This window comes from Rhinoderma darwinii, chromosome 12 (genome assembly GCF_050947455.1).
Source record: "Rhinoderma darwinii isolate aRhiDar2 chromosome 12, aRhiDar2.hap1, whole genome shotgun sequence".
Lineage (NCBI taxonomy): Eukaryota > Metazoa > Chordata > Amphibia > Anura > Rhinodermatidae > Rhinoderma > Rhinoderma darwinii.
The window spans coordinates 76,331,432-76,351,913 of record NC_134698.1 but is presented as its reverse complement, the minus strand read 5'-3'; the positions used below and the strand labels follow the sequence as shown (position 1 = coordinate 76,351,913).

Sequence of the window (20,482 nt, the reverse complement as noted above, 5' to 3'; positions counted from 1 at the left end):
ATGAGCCTATATTATCTATAAGGAAGTATTTTTCAGACTACTCTAATGCAGGGGTGCACAGCCTGTGGTCCACAATGCCCTTCTGAGCGGCCCCCAATCAGGACGTAGACATTCTTGCCAGTGTCCAGATGGTTAAAAAAGTTCTTTTGACAGCCGCATCCTTCTGATGTAGAGAACAGAGTCCTTGGACGACATCTCCGTTCTCTCTTCCCTGCACGGACTCTGGATATTAGTGCAGGACCTGGAAGATACATGTGAGTGCCCTCTAGTGGCTGCTCACCTGTATCTTTCATGTCAGATATAAGAGGAGTGGCGCACCATGTGGGAGTCGGGACAGGTAAGTACGAATGGTACACCGTGTGTCTGGCACTGTTATGGGGAGATCTGTGTGTTTGGCAGTGTTATGGGGTTGTGGGGGGGAACTGCACTAGGCATAACACAGTGCGTCAGTTTTACCCAAATTGCTCCTTTTAAATGTTTTTTTCCCATCTGAGACATTTATGGCATATCCACGTGATCTACCATAAATGTCTGCCCCAGAGAAAAGGAGACGAGGTGGAACACCCACTTATTAGACATTTATGGCCTACACTGTCTCAGATGGGAATACCCCTTTCCGTTTTCTTCTGCCCCTCCGGTGTGGTACAATTTGACCTTCAGACCAAAAAAGATTGTGCGCCCCTCCCTGCTCTAATTAATATATTTTTTTAACCATTTACACTGTTTAGTAATAGAAAGTATGAGGCCAAATTGTCATTGACCTCACCAGTGGCTGTTTTTACTTCCACAGGGGCAACACTAAATCTTAGGTGTACCTTGAACCTGACGACCCCCCTTCCCCCTCCTCTTTTCCAGTATGGTCATTGATAAAGGGCACAGGGGCGAGGAGGGCTCATCACTAGCTGCTAATAACATTGTCTAGACAGGGAGCCCGCACATACATACTACATGTCACACCGGCGCTCCTGCCGCCTTCTCTTGTCGGAGCTTTGAGCCCATTTATTAGAATTCTCGCCGGGTGACTCAGTAGTTCTGCATTTCTGTTGTCCCTTTTCGCATTATATATTGTACATTACATACTGTGTTACCGGCAGCAGTTAAATCTCCCCACAGTCCTGAAGGGGTGTATGCCAGACCGCCAATTCCTCTTCCCTTCGACCCCACCTCCCCATTAGTGACGTTTTTAGGGAACCCACTAGATTCCCTGATTTACAGATCTGTCTGCTCCTCTTTTTAAAGCTGGTAATGACGCTTGAAGATCTGAATGTTCTCAGTGATGTCACATCAATGCTCACACTATTGCTTTATGGTATCAGCCAGCCTACTCGGTTTTATAGGCAGCTCCATGTAGGCAATGATTAACCCTCTCCATCTTGTTGTTCAGTAATAATTAACTTCATGTCGTCAGCCTTGAATGTGACTTCTTGTCCCGCTTACTTTATTACGCAAACTTCAGAGTTCAGCACGCTGGGGTAATGGACCATAGTAACCCATAGCTGCCAACTTACAAGTACTGGCCGTGCCCCACAATAATTGCCAGAGCAACCCCTTTAACAGTGCCAGGCATAGCACCCTCACTTACAGCGCCAGGCATATCACCCTCACTTACAGCGTCAGGCATAGCACCCTCACTTACAGCGCCAGGCATAGCACCCTCACTTACAGCGCCAGGCATAGCACCCTCACTTACAGCGCCAGGCATAGCACCCTCACTTACAGCGCCAGGCATAGCACCCTCACTTACAGCGCCAGGCATAGCACCCTCACTTACAGCGCCAGGCATAGCACCCTCACTTACAGCGCTAGGCATAGCACCCTCACTTACAGCGCCAGGCATAGCACCCTCACTTACAGCGCCAGGCATAGCACCCTCACTTACAGCGCCAGGCATAGCACCCTCACTTAAAGCGCCAGGCATAGCACCCTCACAGCGCCAGGCATAGCACCCTCACTTACAGCGCCAGGCATAGCACCCTCATTTACAGTGCCAGATAGTTCTCCCTATACAAATTGCCAACCAGTGCCCCCATTAATAGAGAGAGTAGTGTGCCTGGAAATAATGTTCACCCATAGACCGGACATACATGTAAGGCAGAGTGCCCGGTGTATAAAGCTTGTATAATGACGGGTCTCCTTTAAGGAAACTTCCAGTGGAAATATCGTGAAGTCAATCATCCATCAAAGCAGCGAGGTGTTGATTTCAAACAAACCCGCAGCACGGCGGCCATTGTCCTCCAGTTCCTGTGTGATAAGACGGCGTCCTCATCTTTAGGCTTCTTTCAACTTTAAATTGGTGGCCTGGAGGCTCACAAAGAAAAAAATCAGGTGACGATCAGGCTGCGGAGGTTTGTGAGTCACTGACCGGGGCCGATGTGGTGACACCAGAGAACAGAAGTGCAGCTCATTATTTCTATGTAGCTTCCAGTCGGTGGACTCCAGCCTGTGGCTCTCCAGCTGCCGCAGCAGGTTGGGGGTTGTAGTTTTGCAACATCTCGAGAGCCACTGGTTGGAGTCCATTACTGAGGTAGTGATTTATTTATTTTTATTCTCTGTCACTATCTATTCTCAGAATGCAGAATATGGTCCGCATTGCTTACGCATGCATAAAAGTTTGTGTAAGGACGATACAGCCATGTCATTATATCATTTGACCACTAGGAGGAGACATGGTCGGCCATTTTGTATACATATGGCTACGTATTAATACAGTCATTAGGGGCGTTTGGCAGTGAGTGATGCCGGGACCACCCAGTCTTTGTTCCCTCGCGTTCTCCATGTTCCACATCGGGTGTTAGGGCCCTAAGATGAAATGATGTACTAATGAACAACATCAAAAGTCTCATTGGCTATCGGAGTAGGTGACTAGGTGACACATATGACTGTCTAAGGCCCCGCCCACATCCACAGCCGATATTGAGATGCATACTGTATATTTAAAGGGAATTTCCACTTAAAATGTAAGTAGCCAAAGTTTGGTAATTACGTTTCATTTACTTAGAGATATTAGCATTTTTCTGTGTGGTTGTGGAATGACGACAGGAAGTGCCGCCATATTGGTTGTCCACTTTGAATGAGTTTCCCTCTAAATTGTCACTTTGTTGATTGAACCGGTTGTAAGTTTCTTAATTCAAAGGCGACAATTTATATGGTTGCATTTCCGGTTGTCACTTTTCCAAAAATGGCCGCCACAACCGCACCGAAAAAATGCCAATATCTCTGTAAGTAAACGGAACAGAATTACTAAACTTTGGCTTCCGCTCTACCACTAGATAGACCACGTTGTATCTCAAGTAGAAATCCCCTATAAATATATGTATATCCATATGGGTTGCGGACAGGGGTCCATGGACAGTCCTACGTGTCCCCTACACTGCTGGTCAGCGAGACCTCTGCCCGTCCTCAGATCCCCCGAGCAGTGAACACTCAGTATTATGGCCGGCACTTGGCGCCTCTTCTCCATCCATGACCCATTTCTCGGCTGTGTGGCCACCATAACTCTCCTCAGACACTTTATAAACAAAGCTTTGTATTTTTTCTCCCGTTTCCTTTCATCTCCGGCTCTGACTTACTAATTGCACATTGTAAATCTCTTCAAAGAAACTGTGTGAGCGTTTAAAGGGCCCACGTAATAATTTTGGGGCAATTCTGTATGGCTTTTGTTCTGCAATAGAAGTTTCTTTATGATCGATGCTAATTGTAGGTGCACAGGGTACAAAGAAATTGGTCGCTTGTTATTAACTGTAGCGTGAGGTGGAAATTATAAACTATTTCAGCACAATTATTTAAAGGGGATGTCCACAAACCTAAAGTGTATTGCACCTTAAAAATAAAGATAAGACATTTTGACCCACGCGTTTTGCGCAAAAAAAATAAATACAAATTCACCTATATATTTTCTATAATTTATGCCAAAAATTGACTTAAGTTGTAGGGAAAATCTACACCAGCTCGTGGCATCCGTACATTTTAGTCTACGGTGCACAGACAGACCAAGATGTACCAAATTTATTAGGAGCCGCGATCCCTTTCATTCACTCATGACATAATAGGACCTGCAATGCTTAGAAGAGCTGTCAATCGCACTCTAACTCCACCCCCTTGAGCTGCACAGCAGTGTAAACTATGGGGTTAATCTTGTATAATACAGAACTACTCCCTTTTAACAATCTTTTTTCTGTCCGGTCGGCCTCAGACTCCTTTTTCAGCTTTGTCTGTTCTGTAAAGGAGTCTGGATAACGTCGCCATCACCCGTGTACTGCTGTTTCCCATGTCCTTCCCCCGGGATTTTGCTTTCATGCTGTGAGGTGAAGTTGTGGCCACATCTGTAGGTTATAGAAATAAGAATCCTGTTTTCGATCTCATTTCCAGATGAGGATGAATGTTCAGCGCGCAGGTGTCACCCAGATGCTACATGCACCAACCTCCCCGGTTCATTTTCCTGTCGGTGTAACGACGGTTACACAGGCGACGGCTTCCAATGCACAAAGGCCCCAGGTACGGAAATACTAATATCTCGTCCTCCACGTGTATACAATTATCTGGAGATGTGTAACATGTGAGGATCTGATGTCATTATTTTACGTCGTTCGTGGTTTCCATTCAGTTGTGGGGTCGCCATGTTTTCGGGGGCAGCCAATGTTATATTTTGCAATGAACCACAAATATTTTTTTTTTCTGACACACTTATTATTACTCCAATATATTATATCTTTGTGTATATTAAAATGTGTGTTTGTATATAGGGACAAATGATAGCATAAGCAAAAGGGGGGCAAATGCCCTTAATTTACCATTTAGGGGTCAAACTTCCGCTAAACTTCCATGAAGGTCAAGTCCTATTTATAGCAAGGCAACAGTTCTGGTATTATTTTCAGTGTTATTTGGGTGATATATGGCACTATTATGTGGGCACTATATGGGCATATTATGCGGGCACTACTTTTTTTTATTTTATTTAGCTAGTGGAAGACATATTTATTGGTGAAGTGCTATGGCTATAGGATCGGTATGGGTGGGCTTTCTTATCATTGACTAAACTGGCCACATGAACACATTACATTTCACTTGTCTCCGTATACAGATTACAGACCTCCTTTTGTTTCTTGCCTGGAGAAACGTGACAGCCTCTTAGGATCTGCTCAGCCTAGAGGTCCTCGTCCCGGTCTCTTTGTCCCTGAGTGCGACTCCGAAGGAAATTACGCCCCTCTGCAATGTCACAGGAGCACAGGCTATTGTTGGTGCGTGAACAAAAATGGAGAAGAAATTGAAGGTACAAGAACAGCACCAGGCAGAGGACCCCCCCAGTGCGGAGTACCAGGTAAGTGGTGGTATAGACAACTCAAAAACAATACTCACCTCCATAAATAAAAACTAGAAACCCCCTATTTTATGATATAGGGTCTCTGCGAATTTATAACTAAATAGGATTCTGGTTGCCTTCAGCTGCCACTAGGGGGAGCTCACTGCATACAGATTTATACAGCTGCTATTAAATCCGGATGGCGTGAGCTCCCCCTTGTGGTAGCTGCAAGCAGATAAATTACAATATTCCAAGCCTCGGTTTTCTTATTTTTGTGCATTTTCCCCATTTTACTTCAATGACGTACCCTAAAAATAATGCGGTTTACAAAATCCCACTCCCTGTAATAATGGCTTTTGTGGTCAGATGCGTTTCCTTATAGGTTCAGGATATATATGGCTGTGAAGCTTCCCCGTATAATACTTCGCTGAGAGCAGGAAACCTCATTCTTCTAATGTGAATTACAAAATACCCCCTGGTGGTAACACGTTATATAATGAGATCGGACCATCCCTATCCTTTCCTGCTTGGTGTCACTAGGAATTAACTGTTGTCTCTGTCCCTTGACCAGAACCCACCCAGAGACCCCAGACCATGTGTGAGAGATGGAAGCAGAGCCTCGTGGATCACTATGGTGGAACTCCCTCTGCAGAGCATTACATCCCTCAGTGTGACGACTATGGCGACTTCACTCCTCTACAGTGTCATGGGAACAGCGGATATTGCTGGTGTGTCGACAAAGAGGGTAGAGAGATTGAGGGGTCCAGGACGCAGCCAGGGATGACGCCAGCTTGTAAGTATTGACCACATCACTTGTGCCGTACGAGTCCATCTAATATAATGTTTTTTGGTGTTTGTCCTAATTGTATAATTTTTTTAATGCCTATTATGAACTCGGGCTTAACCAATCACTATTTGCTTAATGCAGGTTTACCAAGTGTAGCTCCACCCACTGTGAGGCCCAGCCCTCGTCCTGATGTAACCCCTCCCACTTCGGGTACCTACCTCTTGTACGCACAGGGTCAGCAGATTGGATACTTACCACTGGATGGCGTCAAGTTTCGTAAAGAGAAAGCGAGGACGCTGCTGTCACTACACGTGAGTAACGTCTTACAGCTGTGCTCTCCTGCAGAACTAGAACTCCCAGCATGTCCTGACAGTTTATGCAATTCCTCACCATTTTCAAAGTCTCTGCTTGCTGTCGGTGAATTCTTGTTTACATTTGAGGACTCACAACCTGTATAAAACTAGTACTTGTACATTTTACCTGCACTGTAGCAAACCCTCAGCTGTGAGAATTAGATCTGTATAGATTCCACCATCCCCCTTTGGATGTAAATGTGTTCTCTGACAGCAAGCAGAGGTCTGAAAAATAGTGAGGAATTAAAACAATATATATGTTTGATTAATATTCCATTCTAATAGTAGTTACAATCATTTTGGATATATTGCAGTGTAAGCCCCTCTACCGTCCGACCTGTGTTCTGAAAAATTGCTGAATCGGGAGCTTCCCGACTTTGTGTATGTTAAAAAAAACACTCCGGCCAAAACTGCTAAATTGTGTTATCACTCGTGTGGGCATGACGCAGGGATTCTATGTTTTGTTTTTTTTGTTTTTTTATTTGGCGTCATGCTCTGCCCCTTCAGACTCTTCGCTAGGGATAACTCAGTATAACGTTTTTTCCCGAAGTGTTTCTTTAACCGCAGAGAAACCGCCGGGTTTCTTATGTTGCGTAAATGCTTCGAAAATCCGGCAGCATTTACAGTAGCGGCAAAGTGAATGAGATTTAGAAAATCTGAGCCACACGCCGCGGAACAAAAAGCAGAAAAGTCGTGCGCAAAGTGTTCTGCGGAGCGACTTTCAATTCCGCAGCCGTTTATGCCGTGGTTTCGGTGCCGGGATTCTGCGTCTTTGATCCATAGGCTTCAATGGAGACCATAAATCCCGCAACAGAGGAGTCTTGTTGCAGTTTGTAATGTGGAAACGCAGGAAAAAACCATTGAAAATCCGCAGGTGCACATTTACTTTGCTATAATCAATGCTTGAAACTAAATCCACTTGTAAAACCGCTGCGGAAAAACCTCAGCAATTCCGTGACAGAATACATTTTTGGGAGATTTTCTGTTGCAGAAACTCTGCATAGTATCCTGTGTGTCGGAACATTTCCTAACACGAATAGCGTTCCAACAGCCAGCTCATAAAGCCTGTGTCCCCCTCAAGTATTCGCCCCCCGACTGCCTCAGGTTCCGGCTTTCGGTCATTATGTGTGTTCATGTCAGAACGACTATCGGAGGAGCCGAGTAAAACAGCTGCAGGCTCAACTCCCGCAGATCCACAGGGATCGAGGACTATCTGATGGAGAACTGACCAGAAAAGCAAGTGTGTCTGCAACTTCTACCAAAGCGGCCTGTCAGAGCATGCTGGGGGTTGTAGTTTCACCGCAGGTTGCAGACCACAGCAGTAGAGCATTTTGGCTGGACTTTATTATAGCACATACACAAGGTCCCTTTGGAACGTCTTGTAAACCGCTTTACCCCGTCCATAAAACGGACGGCTGTAACTTCAGTCCCCGCCACTCGGTTAAACTATTCAGCAGCTTTGCCCAGCAGAGGCAGGAAATGGCATGGACGCTGCGGAGATAATTACAGCCAGTATTATTACTGCACAAAACCCTCCATTCCCACAAGAAACCAGATCTCGTCCATGTGTAGGTTGTAGCGGCCGCCGGCCAAGTCTGCGCGCTCAGCCCACGGGAAGGCGGAGGTCGGCAGTACAGCTGGGTCTCAGCTGTGTGGGATTCATTCCACATTTCTGCTCCGGAGAGAACAACCTCAATGTTGTTATTTATTGAAACCCTGGGGATTTACCTAGGCTGTCATACTACTCCCCTCCCCCACCCCTGGTCGCCCCCATAGGCTTCTTCTTCCTTGATGAGAATCACTTGTGCAAATAAGAGAAGGATGTTTAAGAGGGAAATAATCTCCAAAACATATCTAAGGGGGGATGTCGCCAACATCAATCTGGAATATAGATTCTAGAATGTATTTGTTGTAGGAGTATGTGTGAAGGTGGGGGAGGCCTCCATGGTGCCTCAAGGCTCTATGAGAGCACTGGGCAGGGACAATACTCCAATATTGGGCCCCATGTCACCAGAATGGAAGGGTTATGTTTATTATCCTCTTTCCCTTTCATAATCCCCTTCCTCCCCCCGCACTCATTCCCACCCCCTCCATTATTTAGATGCCTCCGCTTTTTCCATGGCTGCAACATCAAGATCACTACTTCTCTCCAGTAAGGCACCGTGATCAGTGAAGCCAGGACCCCCTTTAGCTGCTGCTATGCTCAGTACTTGGGTCGTTGTACTCTTGGCTCTAGACTTAAAGAGGACCTGTCACTAGGTCATATAAGTTGAGCTGGTTAACTGATCTGAATAGCGCGGTCTCCCTGATTCCAGCGCTGGTTTTCTTTTTTTCCTAGACCCTCCCGTTCCAGAGATATGGCCCACTGTTGTGTTGGCTCCCTATATGCTAATTTGCTTGTGGGGTGGGGCTAGCTTCCCTGCCTCTGATGCTGACCAATCCGCACAAGGCAGCTTGAGGGTAGTTCATGCCCTGTTGGCTAACTACGGCAGATTAGCATAGAGGGAGCCAACACAACAGTGGGCATATCTCTGGAACGGGAGGGTCTAGGAAAAAAAGAAAACCAACTCTGGAATCAGGGAGACAGCGATATTCAGATCAGTAAACCAGCTCAACTTATATGACCTAGTGACAGGTTTTCTTTAAGTCTAGAGCCAAGAGTACAACGACCCAAGTACTGAGCGTAGCAGCAGCTAAAGGGGGTCCTGGCTTCACTGATCACGGTGCCTTACTGGAGAGAAGTAGTGATCTTGATGTTGCAGCCATGGAAAAAGCGGAGGCATCTAAATCCGATGTGGTCCTTCGGGAAAAAAAACGTATAAAGAGGGTCCCGCTATTGGGACATATTGCAAATCAGCTGTCATTGTGGGGGAACTGCAGGAAAAACACCCAATTGTGACTGGCGGTGGCACTTGCTGTAGTTTTCTGCTGTCAAGGGGGCTCCCGTCTATTACAGCACAGATAGAACCCTGTTTTTAATAGTCTAATGATGTACCTGAACCTGAACCGTAGGTTTATACGCATTGTGCACTTTACAATTTCCAAGTTATACTGAAAGGATCCCCATCTCCTGTAAATCCCCTCCAGCCATAGAAGTATCAGGAATACACAGGTTGTGTTGATTAAATTTGCACAATATTAAGGCCCCACGGCGCACACGACCGTATTTTTCATCCGTAATTATGAGCCCATTAATTTCTATGGGCTACGAACACCTTTCTGTATTTTTACGGATGAGGTGTAGAACACGTCCTATTCTTGTCCGTAATTACGGCACGGACTCCTCATAGAAGTCTATGGGCACTTCCGTAATTACGGACGGCTACGAATATGCACCCGTAGCCGTCCGTAATTACGGAAGCATTGCTAGGCGACGCCAGGTTTGCAGATGTTGCACATCATTTGCGGCTTTATTCTTTTTGCGGATCCGTATCTACGGATGCACGACAGACAGTATTTGCAGATACCATTCCATATATGCGGATGACCACGTGTGCATGGGGCCTAAGATGTTGATAGGAAAAAGTGAAAAACAACCACAATTGTGCATTCAGGATAAATAGAAGTCAATGTGAGTACAAGATCCCGTAACCCATCCCTCACCTTCTCCTGCAGGGCTCAATAGTAGTGGGCATTGATTATGACTGTCAAGAGAAGAAGGTGTACTGGACAGACGTTGCTGGGCGCACAATCAACCGGGCGAGCCTAGAGCCTGGTGCGGAGCCTGAAGTGATCATTAGTACAGGTGAGTTATGTCCGCTACACCCAGACATGTATGACCCGCTAGTCAGCGCCGCTACTTTGATGCAGAGATTTTCTCTAGATACATAAGGGAGAGCCGACTGAAGATTTATACAGCAAGTACCGGACAAAAACCCTGTGTAACTCCATCTTCAGTCTGCACCCCCTAGTGGCCGCCCGACTCTAAATATATACATTTTTGCAAAGGGTAACTGAACTCTCAAAACACTTGAAATTTTATAGATTTGATCGGTGGGGGTCCGAGCACAGAGACCCCCCCACTGACCGCTAAAATGAATCGCTCGGGTGAGCTCTGTGCCGCTTAGTTTCTGATCGAGCGAGTGATGTCCGGACTCATACTCTCTATTGAGCTTGTACGCCACTTGCTCAGCTTTCCAAGAAAAGCCGATCAGATACTAGGTCGCACATTGCTCACCCAAGCGCTTCTGCCGCTTCGTTTTAGCAGTCGTGGGGGTCTCTTTGGTCGGACCCCCACCAATCAAAAAATTCTGACATGTCTAAAGTTTTTTTGAAAGTTTAGTTACCCTTTAACAAATCATTTCATAGAGCGATCAAAAAAACACTGCCTCTTATAATATAGCATTAAATCATTGCAATTTAGACACAGCACTCTAATTATCCAACTATTAGGCTGAATTCACACGAGCGCTGTTCGGTCCGTAATTCGGCCGCAAGTCCCGGATCGAACTCAGTGCAGGGAGCCGGGCTCCTAGCATCATAGTTATGTACGACGCTAGGAGTCCCTGCATCGCTGCGGGAAAACTGTCCCATACTGAAAACATGATTACAGTACGGGACAGTTGTCCCGCAGCGAGGCAGGGACTCCTAGCGTCGTACATAACTATGATGCTAGGAGCCCGGCTCCCTGCACTGTGTTCGGTCCAGGACTTGCGGCCGAATAACGTTCCGTCCATTACGGACGTAATATGCTCGTGTGAATCCAGCCTAAGATTGACTGCCCAGTTGTGCGCCAATTCTTTTTTAAGTCCCTAATTCGGTGTCTAATAAATTTTATAATGGATCTTTGTTTTTCTTATGATAAAGCTCCAAATCCTCTGCTTTCCTTCACAGCCATAGAGTTGTTATAAAAATGCTGATCGCCTACTGTCACCACTAGGGGGCGCTTACTGGTGACATCACATGTTCAATGGAATCTGTATGCAGTGAGCTGCCCCTAGTGGTGGCTGCAGGCAGATAAGTGAAATGATAACATTCTATGTGTCTGCAGGAGGTTTGGAGCACTGTACCAGAAAAACCGCTAGAAAGATATAGCATGTTCCTCTACATCCCAGTTACTGAACTTTTTTACTTTCCTGTTAGATTTGGTGAGCCCCGAGGGCCTGGCAATAGACTACTTGCGGAGAACCATGTTCTGGACAGACAGCGGCACAGATAAAATTGAGAGCTCGCAGCTGGATGGCTCAAATAGGAAGACATTGTTTGACACAAACCTGGTGAATCCACGTGCCATCACCATAGACGCCGTGCGAGGGTAAGAACCGCTGACCACCTTTATAGGGTTTAAATGGAATGTACAGGACACAATAGAAGATTACGTATGAAGACAATAGTGATGTCACCACTTCACACACATTCATGCGGCTATGTCCCGGCTCTCTCAACTCAATGGAGGCTACGGAAACACACGAGCAGCCATGGGGAATTTAAAGCATACATCTACTTTAAAGAATATTTCAGTTTGAATCTACATAAAAAGTTGGGCAACTTTGTAAAAATACTTTGCTTTATTAATGTAAACCAATATAAAATTAATAATTTCATATATATTGTTGCTTTCAAGATTCTGCTGGTTGCCCTTGGAAACCGACAGCAGCTTAGCTCCTCCCCGATGTCAGTCATGTGACCTAACAGTCCTGTCATTGGTGCTCTAACAATGTATTGCATTAGGAGGCCAGCAGAAGTCTGAATTTAGCTTTAAACCTGAATAGAAAACATCATGTACGTAAAAATCAGTACAAGAAGTTAAAGCAAAGTATTTCCAAAGTTACTAGACATTTTACGTCGATCTCAGCTGTTAAATTGCAGTTCAGAAGAAGTTCAGATGATTTTGTGTCCGGTTCTCTTTACCATTTGTTAGAACTGATGTAATGAGAGGTCTGATTATCGGCATTAATATACGTTGTGTACTCTGTCGCCCCCTGCAGGAACCTCTACTGGACAGACTGGAATAGAGAGGCCCCGAAAATTGAAACCTCTTATATTGATGGCTCAAACAGGAGAATTCTGGTCAATGACAATATCGGATTACCCAATGGATTGACATTTGATCCATTCTCCAAGCAGATCTGTTGGGCAGATGCAGGTGTAGTAATATTTTATAGACTTTTATATATTGGGGGGCACAAGTAATTTAAAGAGGTATTCTCATGTTGCATATAAACAGGACCACTCACCTCTGGAACGGGGCTACCAAAAATCCCTTTTAAACCTTGTTTCGCTGTCGATGCTCTCCGGCCACTGAGTTATGGAAACAGCCGAGCTCATAGAAGTGAATAGGAATTACGGGAACGGCGTAGCACAGCGAGGTTTCCGAACCTCCTATTCACTTCTATCTGAGCTACAGCAACAGTGTAGCTCAGCTATTTCCATACTCCCGGCCAACTCGTAACATAATGCGACAAGGTAGGGCTAGGGATCCCCCTGTCTAGAGATAGATGTTAGGGATCCCCCTGTCTAGAGATAGATGTTAGGGATCCCCCTGTCTAGAGATAGATGTTAGGGATCCCCCTGTCTAGAGATAGATGTTAGGGATCCCCCTGTCTAGAGATAGATGTTAGGGATCCCCCTGTCTAGAGATAGATGTTAGGGATCCCCCTGTCTAGAGATAGATGTTAGGGATCCCCCTGTCTAGAGATAGATGTTGGGGATCCCCCTGTCTAGAGATAGATGTTAGGGATCCTCCTGTCTAGAGATAGATGTTAGGGATCCCCCTGTCTAGAGATAGATGTTAGGGATCCCCCTGTCTAGAGATAGATGTTAGGGATCCCCCTGTCTAGAGATAGATGTTAGGGATCCCCCTGTCTAGAGATAGATGTTGGGGATCCCCCTGTCTAGAGATAGATGTTGGGGATCCCCCTGTCTAGAGATAGATGTTGGGGATCCCCCTGTCTAGAGATAGATGTTGGGGATCCCCCTGTCTAGAGATAGATGTTAGGGATCCTCCTGTCTAGAGATAGATGTTAGGGATCCCCCTGTCTAGAGATAGATGTTAGGGATCCCCCTGTCTAGAGATAGATGTTAGGGATCCCCCTGTCTAGAGATAGATGTTAGGGATCCCCCTGTCTAGAGATAGATGTTGGGGATCCCACTGTCTAGAGATAGATGTTGGGGATCCCCCTGTCTAGAGATAGATGTTAGGGATCCTCCTGTCTAGAGATAGATGTTAGGGATCCCCCTGTCTAGAGATAGATGTTAGGGATCCCCCTGTCTAGAGATAGATGTTAGGGATCCCCCTGTCTAGAGATAGATGTTAGGGATCCCCCTGTCTAGAGATAGATGTTAGGGATCCCCCTGTCTAGAGATAGATGTTGGGGATCCCCCTGTCTAGAGATAGATGTTGGGGATCCCCCTGTCTAGAGATAATGTTAGGGATCCCCCTGTCTAGAGATAGATGTTGGGGATCCCCCTGTCTAGAGATAATGTTAGGGATCCTCCTGTCTAGAGATAGATGTTAGGGATCCCCCTGTCTAGAGATAGATGTTAGGGATCCCCCTGTCTAGAGATAGATGTTAGGGATCCCCCTGTCTAGAGATAGATGTTAGGGATCCCCCTGTCTAGAGATAGATGTTGGGGATCCCTTGTCTAGAGATAGATGTTGGGGATCCCTTGTCTAGAGATAAATGTTGGGGATCCCGTCTAGAGATAGATGCAGGTTCCAGAGGCAGGACCCACATCTATCGGATATTTATGGTATATCCCGGTGATCTGCCATAATTTGGCAAGATGAGAATATGCCATTAAATGTGGCTTAATTTCTACTGAATGTGCCCCCAAAAAAAAAAAAGCCCTAAAAATAGTCCAACAATTTATATATTGTCATGAAAAATTTTACAAGATCGATTTTATTTGCTCATCATTATTTAAAATTTTGTTTTTCTTAATAGGAACCAAAAAACTAGAGTGCATCTTGTCCAATGGAAGTGGAAGACGAGTGATGCAGAGTAACCTGAACTATCCCTTCAGCATCGTGGCTTATGCCAATCATTTCTATTACACAGACTGGAGAAGGTGAGGGACGACGTTGCTGCAGTCATTTGCCCTTTCTTAAAAGTTTCATTTTAATAACCATGGCAGTTATATTAACCCAAAATGTTTAAGGACTACGGAAACTTTGGCGCTACTTTATCATTTGCTTCCTCAATGTAAACTTTAGCCACTTTCTAAATAGTCTGCTTTAAAAATGTTCAACTGTTTTGTTGATGTGAGTCTGTACATAGAAGCAGTGGCACCGCCCGCTGAGATAGATCTGCCAGGACACAGGGGTGATGCCATCTGCTCTCCCCCCTCCCTTCTCTCAAGGTCCGATACCGGCGGCGAGGGTAGGCGGTTGTACACAGAGTAAACTATAACAGAGAGGGGGGGCGATCACAAACACCACAGGGGCTGTAATAGAAGGGGACAGCAGTACAGGGATGAAGCTGTGACAGCAGCATCAGATCTCACATCCAGCATGTGTTATGTTACTAGGAGAGACACATCCACGTGAGAAAAGTCTGAAACAGAATATCATGGGGTCTAAAAAGAAATGAATAGTGATGGAAATTGCAGCCTGCAACTTTAACTCCATGTAAGAAAGAAAATGAATGTCAAAAGGTGTCCACTGCCTCTTAAAAAGGTGCTGCCCAATCAGGACAACTCTGAGAGTCTCTGGTACATAAAATGTAACTAATGGGTGACTACACTACGTGGTTGCACAGAGACCTCTATGATGACGCCCTTGTGTCCTATGTAGAGAACCCCTTCAAACACCATTTAAGCTTAATTTCGTGTAGTGCTGAATGGACAGTGAAGAGATTTTCCATGCTTGTCCTCTTATCTAATGTTTTTCTGTCTTTGTTTGGTAAACCTGTATAAAACGCTCCTGGCCTTTCGCTCCGCCGGGCACTACCACACAGCCCTAATCACTGGAATTTTTTGGGGGGGGGGGGGGGGTGTGTGTGTGTGTGCGTGCAGGGAATAAGCCGAATTGAACTCAATCCCATTCTTCTCGTGATCGGCAGGGGTCCCAGATGTCAGTCCCTCCAAAATCCTCAATAATATTATTAGACGGGGACACCACATTAAAGGGGTTTTATGTGACTTCAATATTGATGGCCTAATACTGAGGATCTGGCCATCAGTATTGATCAGTGGGGCTCATGGTGTTGCTGCAGGCGACACGTCCCCTTTATTATTTACACAGGCACATCGCCGTATATACGGTTATGGCTCTGCCTGCTATTGCAGCTCAGTCGTATTCATCCTGCTGAGCGCCAGAAGTCCTGGGATTGAACCTTCACGGATTGAGACTGATCGCCTATCCTAAATGTGCCCATACGCCTCATATGACAGTTGGCTGAAATGGCCAATTATTTAATGTTTATGGGGGTGTCCTCGTATTTTTATTTTTTTCCCCCAACAGCAGATATTAGGAGAAGGAAGGATCTGGAATGTCAACATGCCAGATCCTTTGATTCCCCACGAACCAATTTAAAGACCCAAATACTCGGCTGAGTGTTCACGTGGAAAGAATAGCTGTTCAACTGACCGCCATCGTGTACGGCCAAGCCTTAAGAAGCTTTTACACGGGCGAATGAGCGCTCATTGAACTACATAAACAAGACCACGATCAGCCGATGAGCAAGAAACCGCTCGCATCGGCTGATCGCATCTTTTATGCAGCACAAAATATTAACGTTACCGGCAGCTCACGTGTAAAGCTGGAGACGCTGCCGACCTGGTAGAAATGTAAAGGGACGCGTGATCGTAGTAACGAGCGCTCGTTACCATATTATTGATCCTCGTTGATCGGCGCTCGTGGTCACAGATGGTATCGTGCCGTGTAACAGGACCTTAAGCTGTAAAACTTCAATCCCTTATTTATTTTTCGTACAGGGACGGCGTGATATCTATAAATAAGGATAACAGTCAAATAACAGAGGAATATCTCCCGGAGCAGCGCTCACACCTGTATGGAGTAACCGCAATCTACCCGTATTGTCCTTCTGGTGAGTTCCTACATATGATAAATCTCCCTGTCAGATCACAGGCTTGTTTCCTGATAAAGTGAAGATTAGTCACCGCTGCTCACATAATGGAATGACATTTGCAGCAATTACCGAATAGAAGTCTTCGCAGAATCCCGTGTTTGTGAGGGGAAGCGATCAGACTATGTGCACGATTTTCATAAAACTGCACCATGGAGACAAGTAAAAGGGGAAATCTCCCTCATCTGCTCTCCCTGGCACCAATAGTATCCGGTCACTAGAGACGACATCCGTCGTGATTTCTCTACTCCTGCTCATAGAGGGATTGTTTTGCAGCGTGCACTCGGTTAAACTTTTTCCTTTCCAATCTACTAATGAGGATCAACGAGCCCGATAACAGCGGACGGGAACAGCGGTGGTTTGTGCCAATGACTATCTTATAGGGAACTGGCGGTAAAACGGTCGTCCACCTTTAGCAAATTGTTATTTTTTTTTGTCTAACTTTATACATTTTTCAAGATCTCTGCTTGTTGTTATTTATTAGGTAACTTCAATGTTTACTTCGAATGGATAAAATTATGTCCTGGCCATGTGATTGACACAGGTGCATGGCTCGTGACAGTATCTATAAGAGAGTCGTGTCTAACAAGCCCAGCACACGTGTGTCCATCACATGACCAGGGACAGAATTACATCCGCTAGAAGTTAATGAATGTTTCTACTAAAAATAACAGCAAGCAGAGATCTGTATACTGGAAAATTGTGTAACTTAACTATGCAAGAAATAAAATAAAAGTTTCTGAAAGTGGACAACCCCTTTAATGTCCTAATATATAACAATTAAAAGGGGTGTGTTATGTGATGCTGACTGGAGCTTTTACCATGATTTTTTTTTTTTGGGGGGGGGGGGTGTGTGTTTACTAACTTATCTATTCATTCAAATGCCTAGAGACTTCTCCAATTTAAAGGGTTAATCCCATCCAAGATATCTATGGCAGATCCACAGTATATGCCATAGAATTCCCATAAGTGCGGGTCCCAGAGCGGTGACCTGAATCTATACGGCATTTGTCCCATGGATCGGTCATAAAAATAGAGAATTGTTCCTGGTATTTTAATTGATTAATGACAAGCAGGTGAGACTTCATCGCCGCTGTATAACGGTTCTTGATATGTTTGTGTTGCAGGAAGGAAGTGATCCCACAAAACCCAACCACCAAAATAAGCCGCCGTGAAGAATCTGCTCTGGTTCCGTTAACAAGGATCGACTCAAATTACGCACGGCCAGGAACAGAAAAACGAACAGATTTCAATACAAAAAAAATCTAAAAAAGTGTCAAGTATTTTTTACCTCAGTTTTTACTACTGTATTTTTTTTTAAAGAAATATTTGTACCTGTAAAGATGAATGAGATGCGACCAGTAACCGGTGTAGCCGCAGAGGCGTTGTCAGACACAAGACGTTCTCTCAGGCCAAAGAGGGTCATCTGAACTGTTCTGCGTTTACTTTAACTCGAGATTTTAATGGTGCCGATTTTTTAAAGAGTTTTTATATCTTTCCTTAATAATATTTAGTTTTCAGTTCATATTAAGAAAAACAAGATGTCTACTGTGAAATGGCTAACTGTATATGGCTGTGTCATACTTATACCAAACAACAAGCTATAGAATAACTATAGACTCACGTGATCCGCAGAAGTCTCTGTCTGTGCCATGAAACACTTCACATAATTCCAATAAAACCTTTTCTTTATAGAGTTTGTGGTCATCGTATAACCAGGTTCTGGCGGGGATGTCAGGCTTGTGTTACGTTGTTACATGAGGACATGCAAAAAAAAAATCTACCCTTATCTTCAACTGATCAGACTTAAACGTTTCTCGCCATGAACCGGAGGCAAAATCCACGTTTGTTACAGGTGGATTTTGCTGCAGATTTTAACCTTTGAATTGCAAAAGGTGAAATCCGCAGTCAAAAGAAGCAACTTTTTCTCTGGAAAATTTGCCACGTGCCCTGATTTACACACTCTTTTTCCGCTACACATGGATGGCGATTTAAAGACCTCATCCATTGTACCATGTATGAATGTGCCTAACAGGAACGCTCCAGGGAAACCAGATACCGAGTTATACCTTCCGCAGAGTCGGAGGAGACGTCAATGATACAAAATGCCAAAGACAGAAGTCACGCACCCCCCTTAATCCCCTGCACTAGGCATAAACACAGGATTCGTTTTCCTCCAGGCTATAGTGCTCGCTCCATGGTGGCTTTTGGCTGCACGTAAGTCGCAATCAGGGAAAATGTTGCAGGTGACTTTGGCTCGAATTCTTCCAATCACTTCTGGAATTATTGTGATTGTCATGTAACTTTTTCCCCTATAGAGAAACACCGAGGTCACTGTGGAGCATTGGCTTTAGGCTCTGTCACCACATAAGTGGCCTATATTGTACATGTGATCGGCGCTGTAATGTAGATCGCAGCAGTGTGTTTTATTTAGAAAAACGATCATTTTTGACAGAGTTAAGAAACTCATTAGCATAAAGCTAAAATAGGTCACAACGCCCAACTGGGCGTGTTTCTTTTTGACCAAGTGGGCGTTGTACAGAGCAGTGTATGACGCCGACCAATCAGTGACCAATCAGCGTCATACACTTCTCCCCATTCATTTACACAGCAATCGTGTCCTTACTAGAACACGATGTGCAGCCACATACACTGTTACTCAAGTGTCCTGACCATGAATAGACATTACCTCCAGCCAGGACATGTGTATTCATTCTCCTGACCACTTCTGTAGCGTTTATGGTTGATTTGCAGCAGAGCAGGCGTAGTCTCGCTGTAAATGACAATTTACAGCGTAATCTCGTGAGACTACGCCTGCTCTGCTGTAAATCTCACAGACGCTACAGAAGTGTCAGGATTCTGAATACACATGTCCTGGCTGGAGGTAATGTCTATTCACTGTCAGGACACTTGAGTAACAGTGTATGTGGCTGCACATCGTGTTCTAGTAAGGACACTATTGCAGTGTAAATGAATGGAGAGGAGTGTGACGCTGATTGGTTACTGATTGGTCAGCGTCATACACTCCTCTCCACAACGCCCACTTGGTCAAAAAGTAAAACACGCCCAGTTGTTAATTGAGAAACTCATTAGCATAAAGCAAAAATAGGTCATAACTCCCCCAAAAATGATCGTTTTTCTAAATAAAAACCACTGTTGTGATCTACATTACAGCGCCGATCACATCATGTACAATATACAGGGCACTTATAATCTGGTGACAGAGACTCTAAGGCCAAGATAACACAAAGTTTTGATGCCGTATTTAGCTCCAAACACAGAAGTGGACACAAAAGAAAGGAGCTGCATTAGTCTTTACTTTATACCTTTCCTTCCTTCTGGATCTGATCCTGGCCTAAAGGGCTTTTCTGTGACATTGGGAATTTTTTTTTCTTAGGCTAAATTTTTTGCTAGAGACCTTGGAGTCACATAAGGAGGACAAGTCACCACAGCCATATTTACATAAAGCCAAACAGATTTATTTTTTTGAACAGCTGAGTTTTTTTTAATTTAAAAAGGGATATTCCCATCACATACATTTATGCTATAAATATCTTACCGATGTGGGTCATGCAGTTAACTGGAGAGGTGGCCGCTGCATCTAGGCAGAGAATAAGGGGAGCGTCGTGGGGGGGGGGGGGGGGGGGGGGGTCTCTGCTACGAGAGTTACAGATATAACCGCGAGCTTGTTCTGCTGTTTCTGTAACTTCCGCAGGACAGAATGGAAAGCCGAGCACATCTCTCTATTCATTCACCGCCTGGATACTGCAACCACCTCACCAGACAGATCAGAGGGAGCCCGTTCTCTAAATGGGTGCGGGATCACATCGATCAGGCATTTATAGCATAACATGTCTGATGGGGATAACCCTTTAGCCCAACTTCTAAGTACACAAAAAAGTCACCGAAAACAAACTATAATCCTGCCAGTCTTTTTTTAGCTACTACAATTGTTCGCAATCTTAACAGTAACTGACGGGGCCAAATATTATTCTAGATTATCAGATGACAGAAC

The 20,482-nt window shown here is 44.9% G+C and overlaps 1 protein-coding gene across 2 annotated transcripts in view; it reads left to right on the top strand.

The window, feature by feature from the left end:
* The window catches only part of NID2 (nidogen 2), a 74,689-nt gene extending 56,526 nt beyond the window's left edge, over positions 1–18,163 (top strand). For both annotated transcript variants that reach the window (XM_075844125.1, XM_075844124.1), the window contains exons 12-21: positions 4,369–4,494; positions 5,081–5,317; positions 5,871–6,092; positions 6,228–6,397; positions 10,055–10,184; positions 11,522–11,693; positions 12,367–12,524; positions 14,326–14,449; positions 16,316–16,428; positions 17,595–18,163. In XM_075844125.1, the coding sequence (XP_075700240.1) occupies positions 4,369–4,494; positions 5,081–5,317; positions 5,871–6,092; positions 6,228–6,397; positions 10,055–10,184; positions 11,522–11,693; positions 12,367–12,524; positions 14,326–14,449; positions 16,316–16,428; positions 17,595–17,605 (1,463 nt within the window). In that variant the 3' untranslated portion in view covers positions 17,606–18,163. The remainder of the gene's footprint in view (positions 1–4,368; positions 4,495–5,080; positions 5,318–5,870; positions 6,093–6,227; positions 6,398–10,054; positions 10,185–11,521; positions 11,694–12,366; positions 12,525–14,325; positions 14,450–16,315; positions 16,429–17,594) is intronic.
* The last annotated feature ends 2,319 nt before the right edge of the window (positions 18,164–20,482 follow it).